The sequence below is a fragment of the Dasypus novemcinctus genome, chromosome 10, assembly GCF_030445035.2.
Source record: "Dasypus novemcinctus isolate mDasNov1 chromosome 10, mDasNov1.1.hap2, whole genome shotgun sequence".
NCBI lineage: Eukaryota > Metazoa > Chordata > Mammalia > Cingulata > Dasypodidae > Dasypus > Dasypus novemcinctus.
The window spans coordinates 7,866,548-7,889,375 of NC_080682.1; the positions used below are offsets into that span (position 1 = coordinate 7,866,548).

General features: G+C 43.8%; 1 protein-coding gene and 1 long non-coding RNA gene across 5 annotated transcripts; one reads left to right on the top strand and one right to left on the bottom strand.

Annotated features, from left to right (window-relative positions):
- Positions 1-4,749: 4,749 nt before the first annotated feature.
- LOC101416293 (RNA-binding protein 4B) lies at positions 4,750-14,519 on the top strand. 4 transcript variants are annotated; one of them, XR_009187483.2, is made up of 4 exons: positions 4,884-5,034; positions 5,720-6,143; positions 11,047-13,209; positions 13,819-14,519. XR_009187483.2 is itself a non-coding variant. In XM_004463626.5 (4 exons), the coding sequence occupies exons 2-3, from the start codon at positions 5,732-5,734 to the stop codon at positions 11,709-11,711; spliced, it is 1,077 nt and encodes a 358-aa protein (XP_004463683.1). In that variant the 5' UTR covers positions 4,910-5,034; positions 5,720-5,731; the 3' UTR covers positions 11,712-11,720; positions 13,900-14,519. The 4 variants fall into 4 exon arrangements, 3 of the variants coding, with proteins under 3 accessions (XP_058161109.1, XP_004463683.1, XP_004463682.2); XM_004463626.5 differs by having other exon boundaries at positions 4,910-5,034; positions 11,047-11,720; positions 13,900-14,519; XM_004463625.5 differs by having other exon boundaries at positions 4,922-5,034; positions 11,047-11,720.
- LOC131279969 (uncharacterized) lies at positions 8,656-9,070 on the bottom strand. The gene is made up of 2 exons (XR_009187484.2): positions 9,003-9,070; positions 8,656-8,848 (listed from the first exon to the last, which is right to left on the bottom strand). It is a non-coding gene; the product is annotated as an uncharacterized lncRNA (long non-coding RNA).
- Positions 14,520-22,828: the final 8,309 nt, after the last annotated feature.

Genomic DNA, 22,828 nt, shown 5'->3' on the forward strand with positions numbered 1-22,828 from the left:
TATATCAATAATTTTACATTGATTTCATATTGAAACTATAATATTTTGGACACATTGGGTTACAAATATATTATTAAAATTAATTTCAACCGTTTCCTTTTACTTTTAAAAAATGTGTTTAATAGAAAACTTTTAAGTACATATGTGGCTCACATTATAGTTCTGTGATGGTCCTGCTGTTAAATGGATTAAAGACAAATATGAAACATAAAAACTTCATTAATAGAAGAAAATGGGGAGCAGAGGAGGTTCAAGTGATTAGGCACCTCCCTCCCACATAGGAGGCCCTGGGTCCAGTTCCTGGTGCCTCCTAAAAGAAGACCAGCCAACAGCAAGTGCAAACAACAAGGGGCAGTGGGGTGAGAAATAAGTAAAAATAATTCTTAAAAATTAAAATGTTGGAGGATATATTTGTGATGTTTGTGACTGGAGGGGAAGTGGAAAGGGACATTTTATATGAAATTTCAAAAGCACAGACAAAATGATTAATTTGGTTGCATCAAAATTAAGGTTTTCTGTTCAGTGAAGGACACAACAGACAAAGTTAATAATTGGTGAATGAGAGAAGATATTTGAAACCAATAAGAAATTAATATCTGGAATGTTCAAGAAAATTCTGCAAATAACAAGGAGACTGTAACCTGAGAAGAAAAAAATGGGCAAAGGATATGAAGATGAAATTTACAGAAGAGTAAACCCAAAAAAACTGTGAGAATGATAGGAGATGCTTAAAATCATAATGAGAAATGCAAATTAAAAGAACAGTGATTTACACCTATTAGACTGGCAAAAATTAGGAAACTGGACAAGGTCAGAGATGTGGAGATGCAGGGCTCCTCATGTGCTGCAGGTGGGAGGGTGGACTGGCACAGCTTTCCCAGAGAACAACCGGGTGCTACTTAGATAAGTTAGTTCTATGAACCAAAAACCCAGAAATTCCACCCCTATGCTTTTTTTTATCTCCCAAATTCACACGCAAATCCATTAGGGCACATACACAAGGACATTAGTTGCAGCCTTCTTTGTAATACTGGGAACTTGGGGACAATCTGAGTGTCCTGTAACCTGAGAGTCCTATAACCTAGAGATGGTGGTTGCACTCTGTAATAGTCAGCCAAAGGGGTACTGATGCAAAACGCCAGAACACTGTTGGTTCTTATAAGGGGTATTTGGGGTAGAAGCTTGTAGTTACAAGGTCCTTAACAAGTCAAACTCCGGGTTACTTCCTTACCAAACTCAGTTGCCATGTGTTGAAACAAGATGGTGTGTGATGTCTACAAGGGTTCAGCCTTCCTCTTCCCTTTTACGACTCCATGGGCCTAGCTCCTTCTGATCTCAGCTGTAGGCTGGCATAGGGCTCCTCTCTCTTCCTGGGGCTCATTTCTTTCTGGGCTCAGCTGCTCTGGTCTCTTCACAAGGTCAGCTGTAAACTATCAGGCAAATGGCTCATCTCTCTTCCCAGGGCCTCTTGCTGTGTCTGTGGAGCTCACTCTCTCCTCCCATATCTGCTTCTGTCTCCTTGACTGAGTGTCCATTTATATAGCCTACCAAGGAAGTGGGAACCCAACTGAGTCACCCTAAAATGTGGTTGAAGCAAAGCCCTAATCTTGACATAATTTAATCAAAGACATCTCGGCTGAATCTAATACAATCAAAGGGTATCATGCCCAGAGGAACAGATCAGTTTATAAACATAATCTCTCGTTTTTGGAATTCCAAGGTAATCTCAAACTGCCCCACACTGTGGTGGTTTGAAGCCACACACACATTCCTGTGGGTGTGGACCCAATTGTAAGTAGGACCTTTTGATGAGGTTTACTTCAGTTGAGATGTGGCCCCATCTCAATCAGGATAGGTCTTAATCCTATTACTGGAATCCTTTATAAGAGAATGAAAGCCCCAGGAAGCAAGAAGCTGAACCAGACCTTGGAAAAGGAAGAGATCAGGCGATGCCACTACATGCCTTGCCATGTGACAGAGGAACCTAGGATCACCAGCAGTCAGTCCCAGAATGCCACAGTCCCCAGGGAGAACGTATCACCTCGATGCTTGATTTGGACTTTCTTTCAGCCTCAAAACCGTAAGTTAATAAACTCCCATTGTTTAAGCTGACCCATTGTCTGGTATTTGCTTGAGCAGGCTAGGAAACTAAAACACACACCAAAGAGTAGCATAGTGCTTAGCACTTAGTGAAAAAAATAAAACAACTATATAACAATATCATTTACATAAATAAATTTACACAAATGAACAATGGATGGACCTTGTTTAGATCCGGATAAGAACAAACCAACTGTACGAAAGAAAAAAAACATACATGAAACAATCTAGGGGAAACATGAATATGAATATTAATGATTATTATATTTTTAGCTTTGATAATGGCATATTGCTGATTATTTAATTAGAGGCAAACAGAAATACAGGCAAAATGACACTGAGATTTGCTTTAAAAAAAAAAAAAACCTGCCCTCCCCAAAAAATAATAAAGGGGCTAGCTGAAACAAGATTGGCAAAAAGTTGATAACTATTGAAGTTGGGTAACGGTTCATAGAAGTTTATCATAATATTCTCTCTATACTGGTGCCCTTTTGAAATTTTCCAAAATAATTTTTTTAAAAAAACAAAAACTGTGCATCAAGAAGATGTTTTGCAAGAACACAGAATAATACACATTAAGCAGAAGAGAAATGGAGATTGTATTAGTCAGCCAAAGGGGCGCTGATGCAAAACACCAGAAATGGGTTGCTTTTTATGAAGGGTATTTATTTGGGGTAAGAGCTTACAGATCCCAGGCCATAAAGCACAAGTTACTTCCCTCACCAAAGTCTATTTTCACATGTTGGAGCAAGATGTCTGCCGATGTCTGTGAGGGTTCAGGCTTCCTGGGTTCCTCCCTTCCAGGGTCTTCCTTCTTTTTCCTCTGTGAGCTTACTTCCCTGGGCTCCAGCTTAAGGCCTCAGCCTCAAACTCCAATGTCAAAAACCCCTAACTCTGTCTTTTGCTATGCCTTTTATCTATGAGTCCCCACCCACCAAAGGGTGGGGGACTCAATGCCCTACTGGCACAAGAGGTTTACATAATTACTTAATAAAGTAAACCTATGAATCCAATATAATCTAATATGCCCAGAGGAGAATATCAGTTTACAAACATAATCCAATATTTCTTTTTGGAATTCATCAATACTACCAAGCTGCTCAGAGATAAAAGGGAATAAATGAAAGAGTAGGGGGAAAGATGGGGGAAGAAAAGATGGAATGGCATAGTCAGCTATGAGAAGGAACATTACAAAAACACAGAAGAAGAAAGGATGATGAGTGAAACAAAAACTCTAGAACAGGTGTTCTTAAGCTTTTTTGTCCACAGACCACTTTGCCAGTTAGGTGAAAACCACGGACCCCTTAGTTAAGTCCACACTATACTGTTATTATTTAATAAATAGATCACACCCGCACCAAACATGTCCCCACAAGAATAATGATTTTTTGATTTTCAGTTCAAGCTCACGGACCCCTCTTTAAGAACCCCTGCTCTAGAAGGATGAAAACTGTTAAAAGGCTATGACTTTCCATGACCTTAGACATTTTCAGGAGAGGAGGGCAGAACGCAAAACACAGGGTATCAGGGTAGACAGTGGCAGACTCTCAAGAACCCTGTGCTGAAACACAAAGGGGTCCCTATAATGTTTTAAAAGTCTGAATGAAGAGAGAAACCGGTAATGCCCAAGAGGAGACAGGAAGAGGAGAGGTAAATAGGGTGGGAAGAGATGAGCTTGAGCTCCGGTTACTAAAATTAGACCGACAGTGCCTCTTGAGAAAAGACTGGGAAACAAAAGAATTCAGTGAAACATCAAAACAGCTGGAGAGGAACAGGGGCAGCCTGGGAATTTGTGCCTGACGGTATCAGAGAAGCTGTCATGGAGCTACCACTCTGAGAAATGGTGACCCAATTGACAGCCACCCTGGCACACTCTACTCAAGTAAACTCAATCCATCAATGTTTGTAAACATCTACGCCTTGTTCGAGGGTGACAGTGAGTAATCCATCCAATAGCTTCCCTTTTGCCACGAGGAGGCGCCCTGGGACCACTGCTGAATTTTGAACGTTGGAACGGGCCGGACGACCCACGGTTGCCCAGATTTCCAGCAGTTTGGAGGGTAAGTGCGGATCCTGCCCCACCACCCAAACAAGGAATCTCTTTGGGCTTCAGCACCAAGGACTCCTGTGGTGTATCCACCCATCACGGACCTGGAACTGTGAGGGACACCCAGTTAGAGATTATTCTCTAGATAGAGAAAACCAGCCCCCATATACACGTGAGGACTTGAACTGTGTAGCCTGGTTAGAAACGCCATTCAGAGTCGTCCCAGCTCTTCCACAGACCAGCTTTCTGCTTCTTAGTTCTGTTTCCTTACCAGTAAGTAAAAGATTTAGAGCTCTAAAAAAAAAGAATGAGTTTGCTTAAAATGTGGCACGCCTGTATTTCTGAAATGCTGCCCCGAGCTTCCACAGAGGCTTCACCAGCCCCCTCCCAAGAAAGTCCCCTTTTAGGGGACCCATTGAAGTAACCCTTTGTCATCACCGCCCGCCGCCCTCCCCCCTCCAGGACGGCAGAATAGCACGACCCATTGTGATGGCTAGTGACTCCCCCGGGCTTCTGACTTCACCAAGACAGTGGTTGCGTCCGGAGCCCTTCTGACGCGCGTGCGCCGATCCCCCTCCTTCCAGGGCTCTGATTGGCTGGCCGGGCGCTGGAGGTGGGCTGGCGTCAGCTCCGCAGCACCGTCAAACAGCGGGCCCCGCCCCGCGTAGGGCTGGAAGGAGCCAAGCCTCGGGTAGCCGTTTGTATTCGGCAGCGGGATTGGTTGCCCGGCTCCCGCGAGGAGGGGGGAGGGCGGCAGCGCGCACTCGCGCGTGCGTGAGCTGGCGCGCGAGTAAGGGCCCGGTCGCGCCGAGGCTCGAGCGGCCGTCGCCATTTTGTAGGGTTCTCTCTGACGCGGGAGCCGCTGCCACCGCCGCCGCCACCCGGAGGTACGAGATGGTCTTGCGGGTGTGTGGGGCCCCAGGGGCGGACCGGACCGGTCTCTGACGGACCGGGGTGGCCCAAGGCTTGGGCTCCTCATCTTGCTGGTGGAGGTCCCGGGAAGACCACGGGAGGAGGCGGAGCCGGGTCTTCGGAGGGGGCGGGGTAGGGGTCGGGTCGAGCCTTTGTTGGCGAGAAGGAGCCGGAGGTTAGACCGCGTTGGTGGGGGTGAGCGTCCGGGTTTGGGGCAAAGGAGGCTTTTTAGCCTTAGCGTATCTGAAAAGTGATACCTTACCATGGAGATTTCCCTCCAAAACCTCGTTACGAGGCGACATTGGAATGTGTGCCTCTTGCCTTCTCTTCGGGCTCTTCTTCCCCCCACCCTCCACAAACGAATCTTCTAAGTCGTGAAACAGCTAACTAACCCTGTTCCCTGACTGCGCCTCTTTTCACGGAGCTGATGAATTGTGCTCCGCAGTCTGACCCCCAACTGCCGTTTGTCTCCCGTCACACACAACAGCTTACACTGTTCGTAAATAAACCTTTCCTTTCTTGCTCTATTGAGAAAAAAATAATGCCTGTGTGATGGTCTCGAAAGTGCCAAGAACTTCTGTGGAAGATGAAACGAAATGCAGTGCTCTGAAATTTCGCGTCCCACCCCGGACTTTTGAAATCTCATTTCTTCCCTCCCAGGCTGTTGTCAGGATGGTGAAGCTGTTCATCGGAAACCTGCCCCGGGAGGCCACAGAGCAGGAGATCCGCTCACTCTTCGAGCAGTATGGGAAGGTGCTGGAATGTGACATCATTAAGAACTACGGTTTTGTGCACATCGAGGACAAGACGGCGGCCGAAGATGCCATACGCAACCTGCACCACTACAAGCTGCACGGGGTGAACATCAACGTGGAAGCCAGCAAGAATAAGAGCAAAGCCTCGACCAAGTTACACGTGGGCAACATCAGTCCCACTTGTACCAACCAAGAGCTTCGGGCCAAGTTCGAAGAGTATGGGCCAGTCATCGAATGTGACATCGTGAAGGATTATGCCTTCGTACACATGGAGCGGGCAGAGGATGCAGTGGAAGCCATCAGAGGCCTTGACAACACTGAGTTTCAAGGTGAACTGCTCTGGGGCCTGGGTGGCAGAGCTGCGTGGGTCTAGCTCAAGACAGGAAGGGAGCAAGACCACAGGGCCAGCGGGGTGATCTCTTCTGTCCAGTTTTAGCTGGAAATAATAGACTTATGTTTACTGCCTATAGGCAGGATTTATTCTTGGTGAAGCAAACATCTCCTTTTAGGTTTGCCAAGACATTCCTCAGCAGCTGCTTAGAAACACAAAATCTGGGTTACTTTATCTTGCAGGCTACTTGATTTGAGTGCTGTTGAAGGTTTAATATTCCCATGTAAACGAGTGCCTTGTGAGAAAAGGGAAGAGGAAAGTCTGTGGCCTTCCTGCTGCTATTGTTATGGTCAGGAAGACTTATATTTGAGGGTGTAAGTGCTCAGATTTTATACTCTTTACAGTCTTGGTGAGATTGGTAGTGGTGGAAGAGAGAGAGAGACATCTAGAAGAAACTCTATGTGGTAAATCTGAGTGGTGAATCTGAATTTGGGGAGTATTGTTTGGGTGCTCAAATTTGAACAGTCCGTTGACTATATATACAAGCAGAGTGAAAAAAGTGTGAGGTGGACTCTTCTGCCCCACCTACTATTATTTAACCCTAAGGAGAATAAAGGAAATTTCTAATAAGTGTTATATTAAATGGGAATTATGGTTCTTCGTAGATTCCAGTAAGACCATCATAGAGCATGTATCATTTATGCCAATAATAAAGGTACGTGTGTTCTCATTAATGCCACGAGATTATCTGAAGAACCCTGAGACCCTGAGACTACTATCTTAATATAGTAGCCACTAGCCACATGTAGCTATTTAAATTAGTCAAAATAAAATAAAATTTGAAATTCTGTTCCTCGTTTGTACTGGCCACATTTTAAGCACTCAGTAGCCGTGAGGCTAGTGGCTAGCATGTTACCACAAGTAACATTTCCATTATCATAGAAGGTTTTGTTGGACAGCACTGCCCTACAAGTTCTTTGTTGACAGTATGGTTTTGGACCACCTCTTCACAGCCACATTTCTGGTTCATATGTAACTCCCTTTTTGCCATGAGTGCCACTGAAAGGTTGTTGAGAAGTACTGAAGTGTCCTTTGCTAACCTAGAAAACAGAATGAGAAAAGAAATAATGGGAGAAGAGGAAAAGTTCAGAAAAAGATAGAAAGCTTGCAGATATTAGAGACTGGTAGAGGAGCAACTTTGAGTATTTTAAGCTTCAGCCAGTGGTGCCCTGGAATAGCACAAAACTTGTAGACACAGAGACTATTCCTGTGACCCTGGACAAGTGACTTAACCTCTGCTTCATTTTTCCCACTTATAATGAGTTAATGATCCTTGCTGTATCTCCCTCACAGGATGGTAGTGAGGCTAGAATGAGGTAATAGATGTGAAAGTATTTGACAGTACAAGCACAGTATGATGAAAGATGAGTGGTGTTTGCAACAATGAGTGTTTTTGTTATGGTTAGAAAGCTATTTAAAATGTGAAAGTTAAGCTTATTTACTTTTCTTGTTTTTATTACTGTTTTTTTTTTTTGGAATGCTATTGCATAAGCGATTCTTGGTTATTTTCATTTGGTGGAGGAGAGGGTCATGACTGGACAGCGGAGAGGGGGAAGAGAAAGGTTCTCTCATAACAGGTAACAAGCAAAATGTAAAAAAGAATACTCTTAAAGTCAGGTACAAACTCTTCAGAGGTAGTCTAGTGTCTAATGCTATATCCAATTGAATTAAAAGGGCAAATATATATGGGAAATAAACTGATTGGGGGAATGGACTTGGAAGGAGTGTGTGTTTAGTTTTAATTACTTCAGGAAGTGGGTATGAGTAACTGATCCGTTTGTAAAAGCTTCACTACTTTCTTAGAAAGCATAGACAGTAAACTGAATTGGAAAAGAAAAATTCTTTATTTGGGTTTCGTGTTCTTGGCCTGGTCCCTCTGGAGAGAGAGCTCATTCTGGTTTATAAATATAGGCATTTTTATAATCAACTCTATTTTCTTTTTTCAGATGATAAGAAAGTTTAGCATTGGATACTAAGTTGCAGTTTCACAGAAAATACAATTTAGATATGTATTTGTTTTTTTCAATTTAACACCTTTTTGGACATCTCCCTTTAATGAAGGTGGCCTCTTGAGAGTGCCACTTTGGGTTGCCTTTGAATCTTTATTTCCATATTACGGTTGTCTTTTAGGCTGCTTCTTGGCATGACTTCTCAAAGGAAGCAGCAGAATCTGAGTTTACCTGGGTCTTTCAGGATCTTTTTCCTGCCTACAAGCAGCAGTGAGCTGAACCCCTATTGAGGTAGCAAATGGTTGGCGTTGAAAGACCTTAAAGAAGCTGGTCCCAAGTAACAATTTAGGCAGCTGAATCGGGAATGATAGGAAAAACTCCAGGTGTCTCATTTTCCCCCCATATGTAAACACTCATCCTAGTATGTATCAGCTGAGTCCCTAGCTCACTCTGGAAATAGGCACATGATAGGAGCTCAGAAATTGGGACCTGAAGTCTCACTTCTCTCCACATTTTAATACTCTTTTCTAGTCCAGCTTTAAAAAGAAAACAGTTTTATTGGGCTGGTTTTCTGTAATGTTTGGCTGCAGATTTTAGTAAAATTTGATGGTTGTAGAACTCTAAGCTTTTGACCTCTCCAAGTGTAGTAGCATGGTAGAATTTCATCTTCTTGTAGTTTTCTTTTCCTGGGTTCCTTAAAGTAATGGAGAAGCACAGAATTTTTCAGTTGGTATGAAAACATTAGAGAATTTAAATTAAAAGCCCACTTACACCTTTGAAATGATTAGATTGGTGGTGGGGGGACTCACTTCCATTACAAATCTTTTAGTTTTAAGTAAAAAGTTTACCTGCATCTTTTTCACAACTGCTACAGAGGCAGATTTTGCCACAGATGCTCATAAACTTATGAGTTCCCACTCTCTAAATTTAAAAAAAGCAAGAATGAAAATTGGATTTAGTAACAGAAATATCAAGGAAAATCACTAGGTTTTGTTTCTCCAAAAGCAGACCCAGAATCTGCAAAATGTAAAAGTAAACAAGTGTAGGTTTAATTGGATTCTTTTTCCCTTAGAAATATACTTCTAGATCTCTGGATTGGCTGCTTTTTAGATTGGCATGGTTATTCTGACTTCAGAATTAGAGCACAGTTTGATCTCATGCAGCTTAATGTCACCATGCTGATTTGAAAGCCGAGTAACTTGCAGTCCTTTAGTCTAAATTGTAAGGAACTCTACATTTGAGATATAAATTTGGGCAAAATCTGCGTTTCTGTTCTACTCAGAGTTAGCATTGTGTTTCTTATACAAATTAAAATGGGAGTGTTTAACTCTCTGAAAACAATGAGATGGCAAAATGCCACTTTCAGAGAATCGTTGCCTTTTGGTGTTTGTTGACTGTATCATTGGTGGTAGGTGCTGCATCTGTACTAGCAGCTAGAGGTAAAAATTTGAGCACCTTTGTGCCTGCAAAAGAATGGGTTTTAAGATGGAGGCAGCAAGTTCTAGAAACCGTTTGGGATGGTCGAAATCGTAGACGTTTTGGCAGAAATGAGTTTGACTAAAGTGATACTACCACACTAACCCACTCCCCTCTCAGGGTCAGGGCATGGCGCTGTTCTGGCTGCCGACCTGAGTCAGGCTGTTTCCAACGGGATGGTGGAGCACGAGGTCTCCTATCACACAGCTGCATCCAGAACCAGGTCTGTTAAAGAGAGAGCAACTTGCTGACCGTGGAGGGGCGATTTGTTCTGAGCAGTCCTTAAGAGAGTGACACTAAGTCCCTCTTTTCTCTACATTCTGCCCTTTAGCTATAATTTGAAAAGCACTCCACAGTCTTAAAGCAGTTTAGGATTGAGTTACTGCTGAGGATATGCCCTTTCCCAAGCTGCTTTTTTAAAGAACCTTGAATGCTTTCATTGGTAAGGATCCCTGGGTCTGGTATACACAAAAATTATTTCTTCTATTAGCCATTCCTTACTGCTGGTCAGTTCCTGGAAATAGGGATGAGGCTTGTTTGTGTGGGTGCCCAGAGGCCTTTGGTAAATGCTGCATTTTTCTAACAAGTAGGTAATGCCCCATAAAGAATTTTTGCCCAGGTAGCAGGAAGAAATGATGAATATTGCCTTACGTAAGTAACAGAGGGGTCAAATACATTGCCCTTAAGAAATCCATACTGTTTAAAGATTTTTCTAATTCTTGTTTTTGAGACCTTGGTCAAGTAGTTTTCTTTTCAAAAGTAGGCGTGGACTCACTCTGCTGAAAAAATTATGGGATGGGGAAGTGAGATTGAAATCTGGAGGCTCTAATAATTCCCAGAGGTACTGGAGAGTGAAGCAGAGGAAGCGCCATGGAGAGGACTCAGGTGACACCTGAAAATTATGGTTGAAGGGAACAAGATGGAAAGAAGATTGCTGTGATTTTTAAGCTATGATAAATGCTCAGGCCTTAAGTGGCCATGAGTATCAATCAGTGAGAGGTTGGTAAGATGCTTTCCAAATTAGGCATAAGTGAGGTTTTGTTGGGTGTCTGATTTTGAAGTATTGGCAGGTTTTTGAATCATTACAGTTAATAGTCTTAGAAGTGGGAAGAGAAACTTTTTCAATTTCTGAATTTGGGGGTGAAAAAGTAAAGTTGTGGAGATAGAAGTAGGAGAGAATCTAATGCTGCTACTACTGGGGTAAGTAGAAAGTATTGACTGGTCTCTAAAGATTCAAATTTTCTAGATCTTGTGGGTATTAAAAGTTCACCTCACCTTCCTTCTGCGGGGATTACTGAAGTGTGGTTGCAAGAGTGTGTGTATGTGTGCATGTCTTATGCATATTACTTCACTTTCATTTCGGAGGGAACAGAGAATGTTAATGAGTTATAATCTTCTTATATCTATTTTCTCAAGGCAAAAGAATGCACGTGCAGTTGTCAACCAGCCGGCTTCGGACTGCCCCTGGGATGGGAGACCAGAGTGGCTGCTATCGGTGTGGGAAAGAGGGGCACTGGTCAAAAGAGTGCCCAGTAGATCGCACAGGTCGTGTGGCGGACTTTACTGAGCAGTATAATGAACAGTATGGAGCAGTTCGCACACCTTACACCATGGGCTACGGGGAATCCATGTATTACAACGATGCATATGGAGCACTCGACTACTATAAGCGTTACCGGGTCCGCTCTTATGAGGCAGTGGCGGCGGCAGCCGCAGCCTCCGCATACAACTATGCAGAGCAGACCATGTCTCATCTGCCTCAAGTCCAGAACACAGCTGTGACCAGTCACCTCAACTCCACTTCTGTTGATCCCTACGACAGACATCTGTTGCCAAACTCAGGTGCTGCTGCCACCTCAGTTGCTATGGCTGCTGCTGCCACTGGTTCCTCCTATTATGGAAGGGACAGGAGCCCCCTGCGTCGAGCTACAGCTGTGCTCCCCACCGTTGGAGAGGGCTACGGTTATGGGCCAGAGAGTGAGCTGTCTCAGGCTTCAGCAGCTGCACGGAATTCTCTGTATGACATGGCCCGGTATGAACGGGAGCAGTATGTGGACCGAGCGCGGTACTCAGCCTTTTAAAAACTGGAGGTGAGAGTGGGGTGGATATGGTTAAGAGATTTCATTTAGCTCCCTTGAAAGAAACCCATGTTTCATAAAGGAAACTAGCTACCTGTTTGCTGTTGGAACAGTATTCAAAAGGTACAAATTATGTGTTAGTCTTAAATACTTCTCTAGCTTAGGCCAAAAGTTCATTTGCCTATTGAGGTTTTTGTGTGACTCCAACCAAATTGAGAGAACAGCAAACTCAATTTGTTAGAATGTTCTTTAATCATATATAAGCAGATCTGGGTTACAGAAAAATAGTTAGGAGAGCTAACATTTGCCAGGTGCACCCCTATGCGTCTATTACGTCTTTCAATTACACAAGAAGCCTTTAAAATATATCTCTTTTATACAGATGAGGGAGCAAAGGCTCAGAGAGTTTAAGTATTTCGGCCAAAGTGATTTGGTAATTGAAAGGCAAAGCCAAGATTCAAACCCAGGTCCGCTGACTCCCAAAACCTATTCTTTTACCACCACAAAAGTCACTGTTTTGTTAAGCTGAAGCGTGGCATAGTGAGAATTTGGTTATTTTAGACTTCCAGTTTTTTAATAAAATGACTTCTTGGATCATTAGCCCTTATTAGAGGAAACTCTTTATACATCTACACGCCAAATAAAATTCTGTAAATTTTAGGCCGTTTAGTTCTGAAACACGATTGAAAGCTGAATGTTTTGTTTCCACTGTCCCATTGGAGTCCCTTCCTTATTAGTAATCCAGATTGTCCTACATGTGCTTTTCTGTGTAGCCTATGATGCTGTCTTTTAGAGCCTAAGACTTCCATTTCTTCCAGCAATTTTTGTTTTGGGGGTTTGTTTGTTTGTTTAAGGGAGGAGCATTTATGGAATTAGATAAACTGATAATTTTCTGAGGAGTGTAAAATTCCATTGGTGGTGACCCCAGAAATTTAATAAAGTTACGTCATCTGACCATTTCAACAATAGTGGGATCCCTGAGACTTGTGCAGCAAGTGTGTGTTCTGTGTGTGTATTGGATAATATTACAACTTTAATAGTTTCTCATTAATTTTTACTTTTAATGCAACTGGATCTATTACAAAGTGGAGTGTGCCTCTGAAGTAAGGTGGTATCATCTAACATAACTACTCTTTCTTGTGACTATGCTTCAAAGTTAAATTAGTCCTAATGTGGTCTTTAAAGAGTATCATTAGGGTATTTTAAAGTGAGTGTTGACTGTGGGCAGTGGTGGTTCAACTAACCTCTTTTTAGTAATGACTTTTAAGGAAACTTACCTTCTAGGTGAACCTCAAATGGACTGAATAACCCTGAGTTGGTTGCAGTCCCAGGAGCCTGATGTTTATGAGGCTGCCAGGATGAAATACTACAGAAGTGTTGGGGGATCCAAATTCAGGTCTCACTCTAGCAGAACTGATTCAAGAACATCACAGCTTTAGAAGTCGATTGGCACAGATCAAGACCAAGATTTGGCCCTTTGTAATAAGTAGAGGAACTTGGTGTGAGTTAACTCCCCCACCCCTGCCCCCCACCCCTGTCCCCCACCCCAGCCATTAGTGTCTAGAGTTCCCATCATCAGTGGAAGAATTAGAGAATTTTAGGAGTGATTTCTCTTTCAATGTGGAAAGGAAGATTTGGTCAGAGGGAAACTCCTGGAGTTTTGACTTTAAGTCTGGGACAATGTGAACTTGGAGGTATGTTGGAGATCGGTGAATGACCGCTCCTTGATACCCTACGTTTTGTGATTGTCATTTCTAAAAAGGTGTTTTCTATGAAGACTAAAATGAAAATTTTGAATAGTGAAATTGGCCATATTTGAGAGCTTTGGACCCTTGAATTAAATTGTGGTTCGTGATAATATATGTATGCCCTTTGTTGTAGCAACAGTAGCCCTCTATCCAAGGTGTTATCCTGCCTAAAAGATGGATAAGAAAATGAAAAAAAGATTTTATTCATCACCCAAACAGCAGCTTTCCATATAGATTATATGATACCCTAAATGTAGCTATTAGTAGATTCCTACGTGATTACAGTAGATATAAGTTGATCCAGACTGACTTGGTTTTCTTTTGTTCTTTGTTTTTTGTTTTTCTTTTCCTCTGGAATACAGGACGGGACCAGGGCCCTTGTACTCGGAGCCAAGCGGTTCTCCTGGCATTGTGTAAGCCTCTTGTGTTGTGCTCTCTTTCAGGTAGGATAATTGCGGACTGAACCCTCGGGCTGCGGTCATATATGAGAACTTGCTCCGCGCGGTCCCCTTTGCCGGGATGTTTCCATTGCTTCATGTTTCAGTAAACAAAGGAATTTGTGACCAACTATGTTTTCTTTCTTAATTTAATTCTAAGTTGACTTTTCTTTCCTCCTGACACTAGTCTCTGTAGCTTTTCATTCTGTTCCTTACATTCTCAGCCTCTGAGCAGCCCTAGGTAAGGATATGCTGGCCTCCCCTTTTTCCTGTACAGTGAAACCCCCTCTTACCTTGCTTTCCTTAGGAGTTGAACCCTTCTCCCTACCTACCTACAGCATCTCCTTTCCCTTTAAAATGACCATGTAGTGGCAAGCAACCTGTATTCTTCTCTGTTAGCTCTGGACTCTTTAACGTTGAAGCTAATCTTCTAAAATTGTTAGGGCCATTGGGATTTTGGGTGGGTTTTTTTTGTTATTGTTTTGTTTTTGTTTTTTTAATGTCTGACCTATGATCGTGGTACAGCATTAGCTGAAATTTAGCCTTGTTTTAACTCCACTCCTCCCACTCTTTTTTTTTTTAATTTTATTTTATTTTTTGACAAATAAACATTTCTAACACAAGTATCTTTTTGGGTTTGTGTGACTGTTATTTACAACTATTATGGTTCTTTCCCTGTTATTTTCAAGGTGCAAAATTCAAATAAAGGAATATCTGAAGTTTAGATATAGAAGGAAGGAAGGATTTAGTGAGGAGAATGAGATGCTATTGCAAGGGAGGAAGCAGCACAAAGAAGGCCCCTGACTAAGAGTGAAGCACTACCAGGAAATGAGCTCTGTGGCAGGAGGGAAGCTGTGCAGTAGACATCTGAAGAGTTGAGGGGCACATTTCATGGAAAGCTTTGTAGGCTGCGTGTTAAGGAATTTCAGACTTACCCTAACAGTAACTGGAAGCTATTAAAGAGTTTTAAGTTTGGGGATAACAAGATCAGCTGCATTGGAGAGGAGTAAAAGTGAATAGCATTATAAATGCTATTTGTCATATATAACAGATTTCTCCCCTTATCATAAAGCCAATAGAGTTAATATTTTGTTTTAAAGGAAGAAAAAATACCATGTAGATGAGAGAAAAAACCATGAGTGAGGCCATGTAATTAAGGGAGAGGTCAGACGAAGAGTGTGGTGGTAGGTGATTCTCAACTGAGGCTTTTAAATCCCTGAGGTTGATCAAGCCATAACTAAGATTGGCTGTGTATCTCCCATAGTAACATTTGCTTATCAGTTGTGGGCCAGGCCCTCCCAAGGGCTGTGCAGAAGGCTCCCTGAGTGCTAAGGGGCAGAAGGGATGGAAAGATTCCTCAGAGATCTTAGAGATGAAGAACGTGACATGGTGGTTGGGAACACAGGCTTGAAGTTGGATTTTCTGGGTTAGAAATACCATGTATTAGCACTCAGAAGATTAAGACCTGTTATAATTTTATAACAGTATAAAATTGTCGTTTGTGAGAAATGAAGAACCATTATGATAACTCAGAGAAGGGCAATAATCCCACCAAAATTTTATAGTTTATTCTTTGTGCCTTAAGATTGGAACTTTACTTCTCTCCACTGAAATAGAAATATACTTATCAGTAGCACACAGAGACAGTGAAATGTTTGTGAAGGATGATGAAGGCCATGAGGTCCCTGGCTAGTTTTGGGAGGGGGAAATAATACCCCAGACTTTGACCTCAGTATCTTCTTGAGCAGTGAGCTTTGAGGTGGAGTTCTGAGCACTCGGTGTGGTATACCCAAGCAAGCAGCAGCAGCACTCTGAGGCCTCTGAAGTACAAGGAAGACCGAACCCCAGACTAGTTCCAGTATTCTCACTGCCTGGGAGAAAGACAGCTGGATTCCCATAGGTGGTGGTACAAACTCACTTGGTTCTGCAGCAACACCTTCTCTAGGTTGTTTGCTAAGGTATGGACCTCTTTGGTCACAGCTCCTTGGCAAAAGTTTCTATAACCTGAGCCTTGCTCTTTCAGGCTTACCTGCAGGGGCCTCTTCTACCCTCTTACTCTGCGGCACAGTATACAATAGGGTGAAAGATACTAGGCCTTAAGGGCACTCAGTGTACTGTGTGAACGTGTCCAACAGCCAGAAATAGGTCACCTGGCTACAAGATGGCCCACAAAGGGGAAGCAACTTGCCCAAGGTCAACTTCGTGACCTGTCCGAATTTGGCTCACAAATCAGGCCCTCAGAGAGGAAAATCTGCCCTAGGATATTTGAGAGGAAGGAGGGGAGAAATAAAAGTACCATCCTGGGGACATTTGGGATGTACACCCCTCTATATTTAAGATCCTTGCGATTTCTTAGGATAAGTAGTATTAAATTTAACCCAATTGAGGGAAGTGGATGTGGCTCAAGCAGTTGGGCGCTCACCTACCACATGGGAAGTCCCAGGTTCTCTTCCCTGGGCCTTCTAAAAGGAGATGAGCAAGACAGTCAATATGACGAGCTGAAGCAATGAGTCACAATGAGGAAACAGTAAAGAGAGACAGCAAGCAGGGAACAGAGGTGGCTCAAACAATTCCCTCCCACACAGGAGGTCCTGGGTTCGGTTCCTGGTGTCTCTTACAAAAAAGACAGCAAGCTTAAACAATGGCAGGGGGGAGAACTAAATATTTTTTTTTTAATCCAATTGAGACATTTCAAGTAACGGTCCATATGGATCATGTAACTGGTGCTTGATGTGGATTACTCTACCACTGGGAAGGAATGTGTCTACTAGCTTTGATAAATATAGAATCTTACCTGTGGACAAAGGTGAAAGCAGGGAAGTATCACATGAAGTGAATGCAACATGTTTTCTGTGTAAAATGGACTTCTGACCACATTAGGTGTGGAGCTGATGAAACACTTATCTGTGGAAAGCTGATGGGACTTGTCTGTGGAAAGCTAATGCTTCTAAAGAGTTGGGTGTGCTTACATCATGAGAAAAAGCGGCCAACGATTATAATCAGAAGTTGAAGGAGAAATTTCAACATCTTATTCAGATAAAACATATAGCTCATTACCGACATCTACTAAAATCTATCTACAGCCAGATACCGGAGCAGCACATCATGCAAGAAGCATGTTGACGGGAAGCAGCTATTGCTTATGCAGTTGAGCTCCTGTTTACCATATGGAGGACCGGGTTAGATTCCCAGGTAAGGTGCAGGCCCTGCACAGCAAAGTGACGCACCAAAAAGATGATCAACCAGATCAACGGCAAAAAAGCACATTAATGAAAGAAAGTGAATGGTAAACCTAACAAGCCTGAATCTGCCAAATAGTGGCAGTTGTGAAATGATACTTGGTATTCCTACCAATCATAATGTTATATTTGGATGTGTAAATTCTACAAGTAAAAATATTTGTTCTAGTTTAACACCGGACATTTCAGCTACATGTGTAGAACTTCACCATTGCTCATAGCTATCCTGAAAAACTATTTGTAAAAGTGAACTGGTTGCCAGGACTAACCAACATTTTATATCTTGGTCTTACTTCATTGATATATCCTGATCTTATTTCATTGAAGAATATAGTACTTGTAAATTAATTTTTGCTCTTAGGATTTGCAGTTTCACTTTCTGTTTTTCCTGTTTATAATAGACGCTGTATGTTTGACTTTACAATGAAGACCAAACATGTTTGGATAAAGATTGCCATGATTCATTTTGATTCCACATAACTGTCAGAACTTTTTTCAACTGAGTTTTCTGTGCTTTAGATATATTTTAACTTCTTGAGACTAAAGATGATTAGTCTGCCTTTGTAAACTTTATAAATATAATTTGTGGTCAAGATAATAAAATAGGGAAACGGACTTTGGCCCAGTGGTTAGGGCGTCCGTCTACCATATGGGAGGTCCGCGGTTCAAACCCCGGGCCTCCTTGACCCGTGTGGAGCTGGCCATGCGCAGCGCTGATGCGCGCAAGGAGTGCTGTGCCACGCAAGGGTGTCCCCCGCGTGGGGCAGCCCCACGCGCAAGGAGTGCGCCCGTGAGGAAAGCCGCCCAGCGTGAAAAGAGAGAGCAGCCTGCCCAGGAATGCGCCGCCCACACTTCCCGTGCCGCTGACGACAACAGAAGCGGACAAAAGAGACAAGACGCAGCAAATAGACACCAAGAACAGACAACCAGGGGAGGGGGGGGAAATTAAATAAATAAATAAATCTTTTAAAAAAAAAAAGATAATAAAATATCCTTTTTCTCATGAGAAAAAAAAAAAAGTACATTCCTGGGAAGAACCTGTCAGCTTGTCAGAAATCAGTCTTGGGTCTTCCTTGAGTGAGGTCAGGGTTATGCGCTATCGCCCAGCAGAATTGAAGTGCAAGAAATGATAGTTCCAAGAACCCACAGGGGAAGGGCTAAAGGTCCGGAAAAATGAATTCAGTCATTAGTGCTTCAAATTTCAGGACCTTTGAGGACCCGCCAAACCCAAGCTGCACAACTGCCTTACAGATTAGATAACTCTCGCCCGTTATCGCATAATCTGTAAGAACACGCAAAGTAGGGTCATTGGCTCCCGTAGTAATTAAGGCCACAAATTTTAAAAGATTGAATTATTTGGGCTACCTCTCGCCCGTGGTGAGAAAATGAGACCAGTGATTCCAGAAGTAGGGCTTGTTCCCACATCAGAAAGCCGCAGTACGCAGCTACTGAGACGGCCACGACCAGTTAGCAAGGGGCCCGGCAGTGCTGTGCTAGCCCCGTGCACGTAGAGAGGAAAGCATTGCAAGCCACCTCGTTTGGCGAGGCGAAGGGGGCCCTGCCTGCTCTGGGCTGGTAGCTCAGCAGCAGGAGTGACTATGAGAATCAGGAAAATGAGTGATCGAGTAAGTTTTTGATACAAAATGTGAACAAGAATCGGGCTTACGCTGGCCCTTCCCGAGCCGCACTGCGCTCACGGAAGTGGGCGGGGGGCCAGCCTCTCCCGGCGCGCGCCCAGCCCGCCCTCGGGCGGCAGCGGCGGAAGCGGACGCCGCCCTCCTACGGCGTGGAAGAGCCACTGTGGGGTCGTGGGCGCTGAACCGGGGCAGTGCGGGTAGAAAAACCCCAGAACCTCTGGCGAGCCACGTCGGTGCGCCACGGAGGGCTCACTCGGCACTGAGACTGAAGATTGAAATATCCGCTCTGGAGCTGTACGGTCGGATTTTAAATCCAGGCCCTTTCTGTGACCGTCCGCACGTTACTTAACCCCTCTGAGCCTGTTTTCTCTTCCCTAAAATGGGGATAACTATATATGCTTTCTTCTTAGAGTTGCTCGCAGGAGTAAATGCAAGGCACTGGATAAATGTTGCCTATTAGATTACAAAGGAACAGTGTGCCGAGCCCTAGAAAATAAATCAGTGAGTGCTACCTCCAAACAAGACAGCCCCAACCCTCCAGAAGCTTTCCAACTCGAAGGCGCACACTCAAAAACACAAGTACGGGTGTGAGGAACTACAAAAGGGCTATCTCAGCAGAAACCAGCAGAAACGGAGGGCTGTGAGGCCAGCCAGGCTACAGCTAAGGGACTACTAGGAGCCCTGCCAGCCACACTCTCTGCAATCCTTCAGGGATCCCAGCTCCCTCTCCTTCCCTGGTTCTGGCTCAGCTGTGAGCGGGGAAAAACCTATCCCACCTCTGCCCTTAAGGATCACCAAATCACAAAGCTAAAGGGCACTCCTAGGTTATCAGACAATTCCACCTTGCTCTGCCTTTTCTGACTGCTGAATTTGGGCTCCAGCTTTAAAGGCAGCCTTCCATATATCCTCAGGTCCTACCCCAGGACCTGGCCTCGTGCTGGCACGGTTTCTTGACTGATGGCTGCTAAGGCAATGAGCGGATGGGGGTTAGGGCAGAGTATTAATATAATCCCTAGTGGACATCAAATGGCCTCTGGACATTGTCAGGAAGGGCACCTCTGTTATTTAATCCTGAAGGGTAGGAAATGAGTCATAAAGTGGTCAACGGAAATTTCATTCCAGGTAGAAACTTAGGATATGTGAGGGCCCTGAGGCAGGAAAGTGTTCAGTGGTGTGTATAAAGATCTGAAAAGAGGGCCAGGTCTTTAAGCCATTTTAGCCAAAATATGGGATTGGCATTTTATTTTATTCCCCACCCCCCGTGTTCACTGCGTTCTTCTGTGTCCACTTGCATTCTTGTCAGTGGCACTGGGAATCTTTTTTGTCGTGTCATCTTTGCATCGGCTCTCCATGTGCGTGGCGCCACTCCTGGGAAAGCTGTACCTTTTTTGCATGGGGTGGCTCTCCTTGCACATGGGGCACCCTTATGCAGGGGACACCCCTGTGTGGCACAGCACTCCTTACATGCATCGCCACTGCGCATGGGCCAGCTCACCACACCAGTCAGGAGGCCCTGCATATTGAACCCTGGACCCTCGTATGGTAGGTGGATGCTCTCAGTTGAGCCACAACCACTTCCCAGCATTTTATTTTTAATACACTGGGAAGTTGCTGTAATAAAAAGATTTTAAGTGGAGTCACCATGTGATTTATACTTAACAAGATTGTTCTGGCTCCTGAAGATTAAATAGAAGGGCGGGGGCAGGTGGCTCGAGTGGTTGAGCACCTGCCTCCCACAAAAGGTCTTGGGTTCCGTTTCCTGTCCCTCCTGAAACAAGGGGGAGGGGAAAAATACAAACAGGGAAGCAGATGTGGCTCCATGGTTGAGTGCTGCCTTCCCACATACAAGGTCCTGGCTTCAATCCCTGGGCCCCAGTACCTAATATATATATATATATAAAAGAACAAGACGGTAGCAGACTAGAAGCCACTGCAGTAGTCCTGGTGGAAGAAAAAACACATCTAGACTATGGAAAATGGTGTCAAAATTTAATATAAAATGTGCTAATGCACTGCATAAAAAGGTTCTGGAAAGAATCAAATATTTTTTAAAAAGGTAGCAGTGCTCTAAAATGCATTCATCAAATGCAGTGAATGTACCACACTAATCAAAGAAGCTGATGTGGAAGGGGGGGGTTGACGTGAGGAGTGGAGTATATGGGAACCTTTTTTTTAACATTTCTCCTCCCACCCACCCCCACTCCCATTGTCTGCTGTGTCCATCCCTGTGTGTTCTGTGTCAGCTTGTATTCTTAGCAGGTAGCACTAGGGATCTGTCTCTTTTGTTTTGACATCTTGCTCAGTCAGCTCTCCATGTGTGCGGCGCCACTCCTGGGCAGGCTGCGGTTTCACACGGGGTGACTTCTTGTGCAGGGGCCACTCCTTGCACAGGGGACACCCTTACGCAGGGGCATCCTGCGCAGGCCAGCACTCCACATGGGCCAGCTTACCACACAAGCCAGCAGGCCCTGGATATTGAACCCTTGGACCTCCTATATGGTAGGCGGACGCTCTGTTGAGCCACATCCACTTCCCTTTTCATTTTGTGTAATCTATGTATCTATAAAAACATAAAAACAAACAAAAAAACACACCAAAGAATCAAGGATGATGATCAAGAATTGGGCTTAGGCAGCTAAGTAGAAAGTAATGCCACTTTGAGGAGGAGACATGATTTTGGAGTGTGGAGATTCAGGAGCTCTATTTTCAGATATATATCCAGTTTGAGATGTATTAGGGCAGCCACGGAGAAGTGTCAAGTAGATCTTCAGACCCCTGAATCTTGAGCACAGAGGGCTTGGGACTGGAGATAGAAATTTTACCTCCTCAACATCAAGATCAGAAATACCCAAAATACAATATAAATTACAAATGAGACCCAGATATGTGACAAATTTTAACAGCCACATTAAGTAAAAAGAAACATAAAATTACCTTTAATTTCAATAATGTGTTTTGTTTAACATTAACATTAAAGATGTTATATTTTACTTTACATTTAAAACCCATTTGAGTTTACACTCACACCACACCTCAACTCTGACCAGCCACATTTCAACTGCTCAAGAGCCATGTGACAATGGCCACCATACTGGGCAGTGTACCTCTAGAAAGCATAAATATAAAGCCAAGGAGACTGATGAATCACCTAAAAGCAAGGTTTCTCAGTCTCGGCACTATTTGTATTTGCGGCTGGCTGATTCTGCTGGACTGTCCTGAGCACTGCAGGACGTTCAGCACTATTCCTGGCCTCCACTCACCAGATGTCAGCAGGATATATTCAAGGATCAATACAAAATCCTGTGCAGTGTGGCTGAAGCAGAGTGAGCAAGAGGAAATTAGCAGGAAATAAAGCCAGAGAATTGAGAGGGGGAGATGACGTAGGCCTTGCATGCGCCTTTCTACAGACTTTGGTTTTAATTCTGAATGAAATGGGAAGGTTGAGTTGGGGCATAATGTGTTTTAAAAGGATCGTTCTGACTCTGTATGGTGAAGACTGAACAATGGTAGAAGCAACAACAGTCTGGAGAAACACTTCAGAAGTCCAGGTGAGACCATGGTGGCTGACTGGGGTGCTAACATTGGAGTAGAGCCAACAAGATTCCCTGATAAAGTGAATGTGGGTGTGGATGAAAGGAAAGGGTGATCCCAAAATTTTTGGCCACAGCAAGTCACAGATGGAGTTGTCATCATCTGAGAGAGGGGAGAACGGTGCAAGAGGCGTGTGTCTGTATATACCATGGGAAGATCTGGAGTTGTTTTGTATGCATTTAGTTTGAAACATGAGACACCCAAGAAAAATGTAAAATGGGCAGTGTGTTGGGAGTCAGGAAAAAGATCTGGATGGAGATTTAAGTTGGAAATTTTATATACAGATGGAATTTGAATCCATGGGATCACCAAGGGGGTACAGGAAAGCGGGGGGGGGGGGGGGGTGCGGGGGGATAAAAAGGACCAAGAATTGAATCCAGCTTCCAACATCAAGAGATCAGAAGAAGGGAAGCGGATATGGCTCAACTGCTAAGACCATCTGCCTACAATATAGGAGGTCCAGAGTTA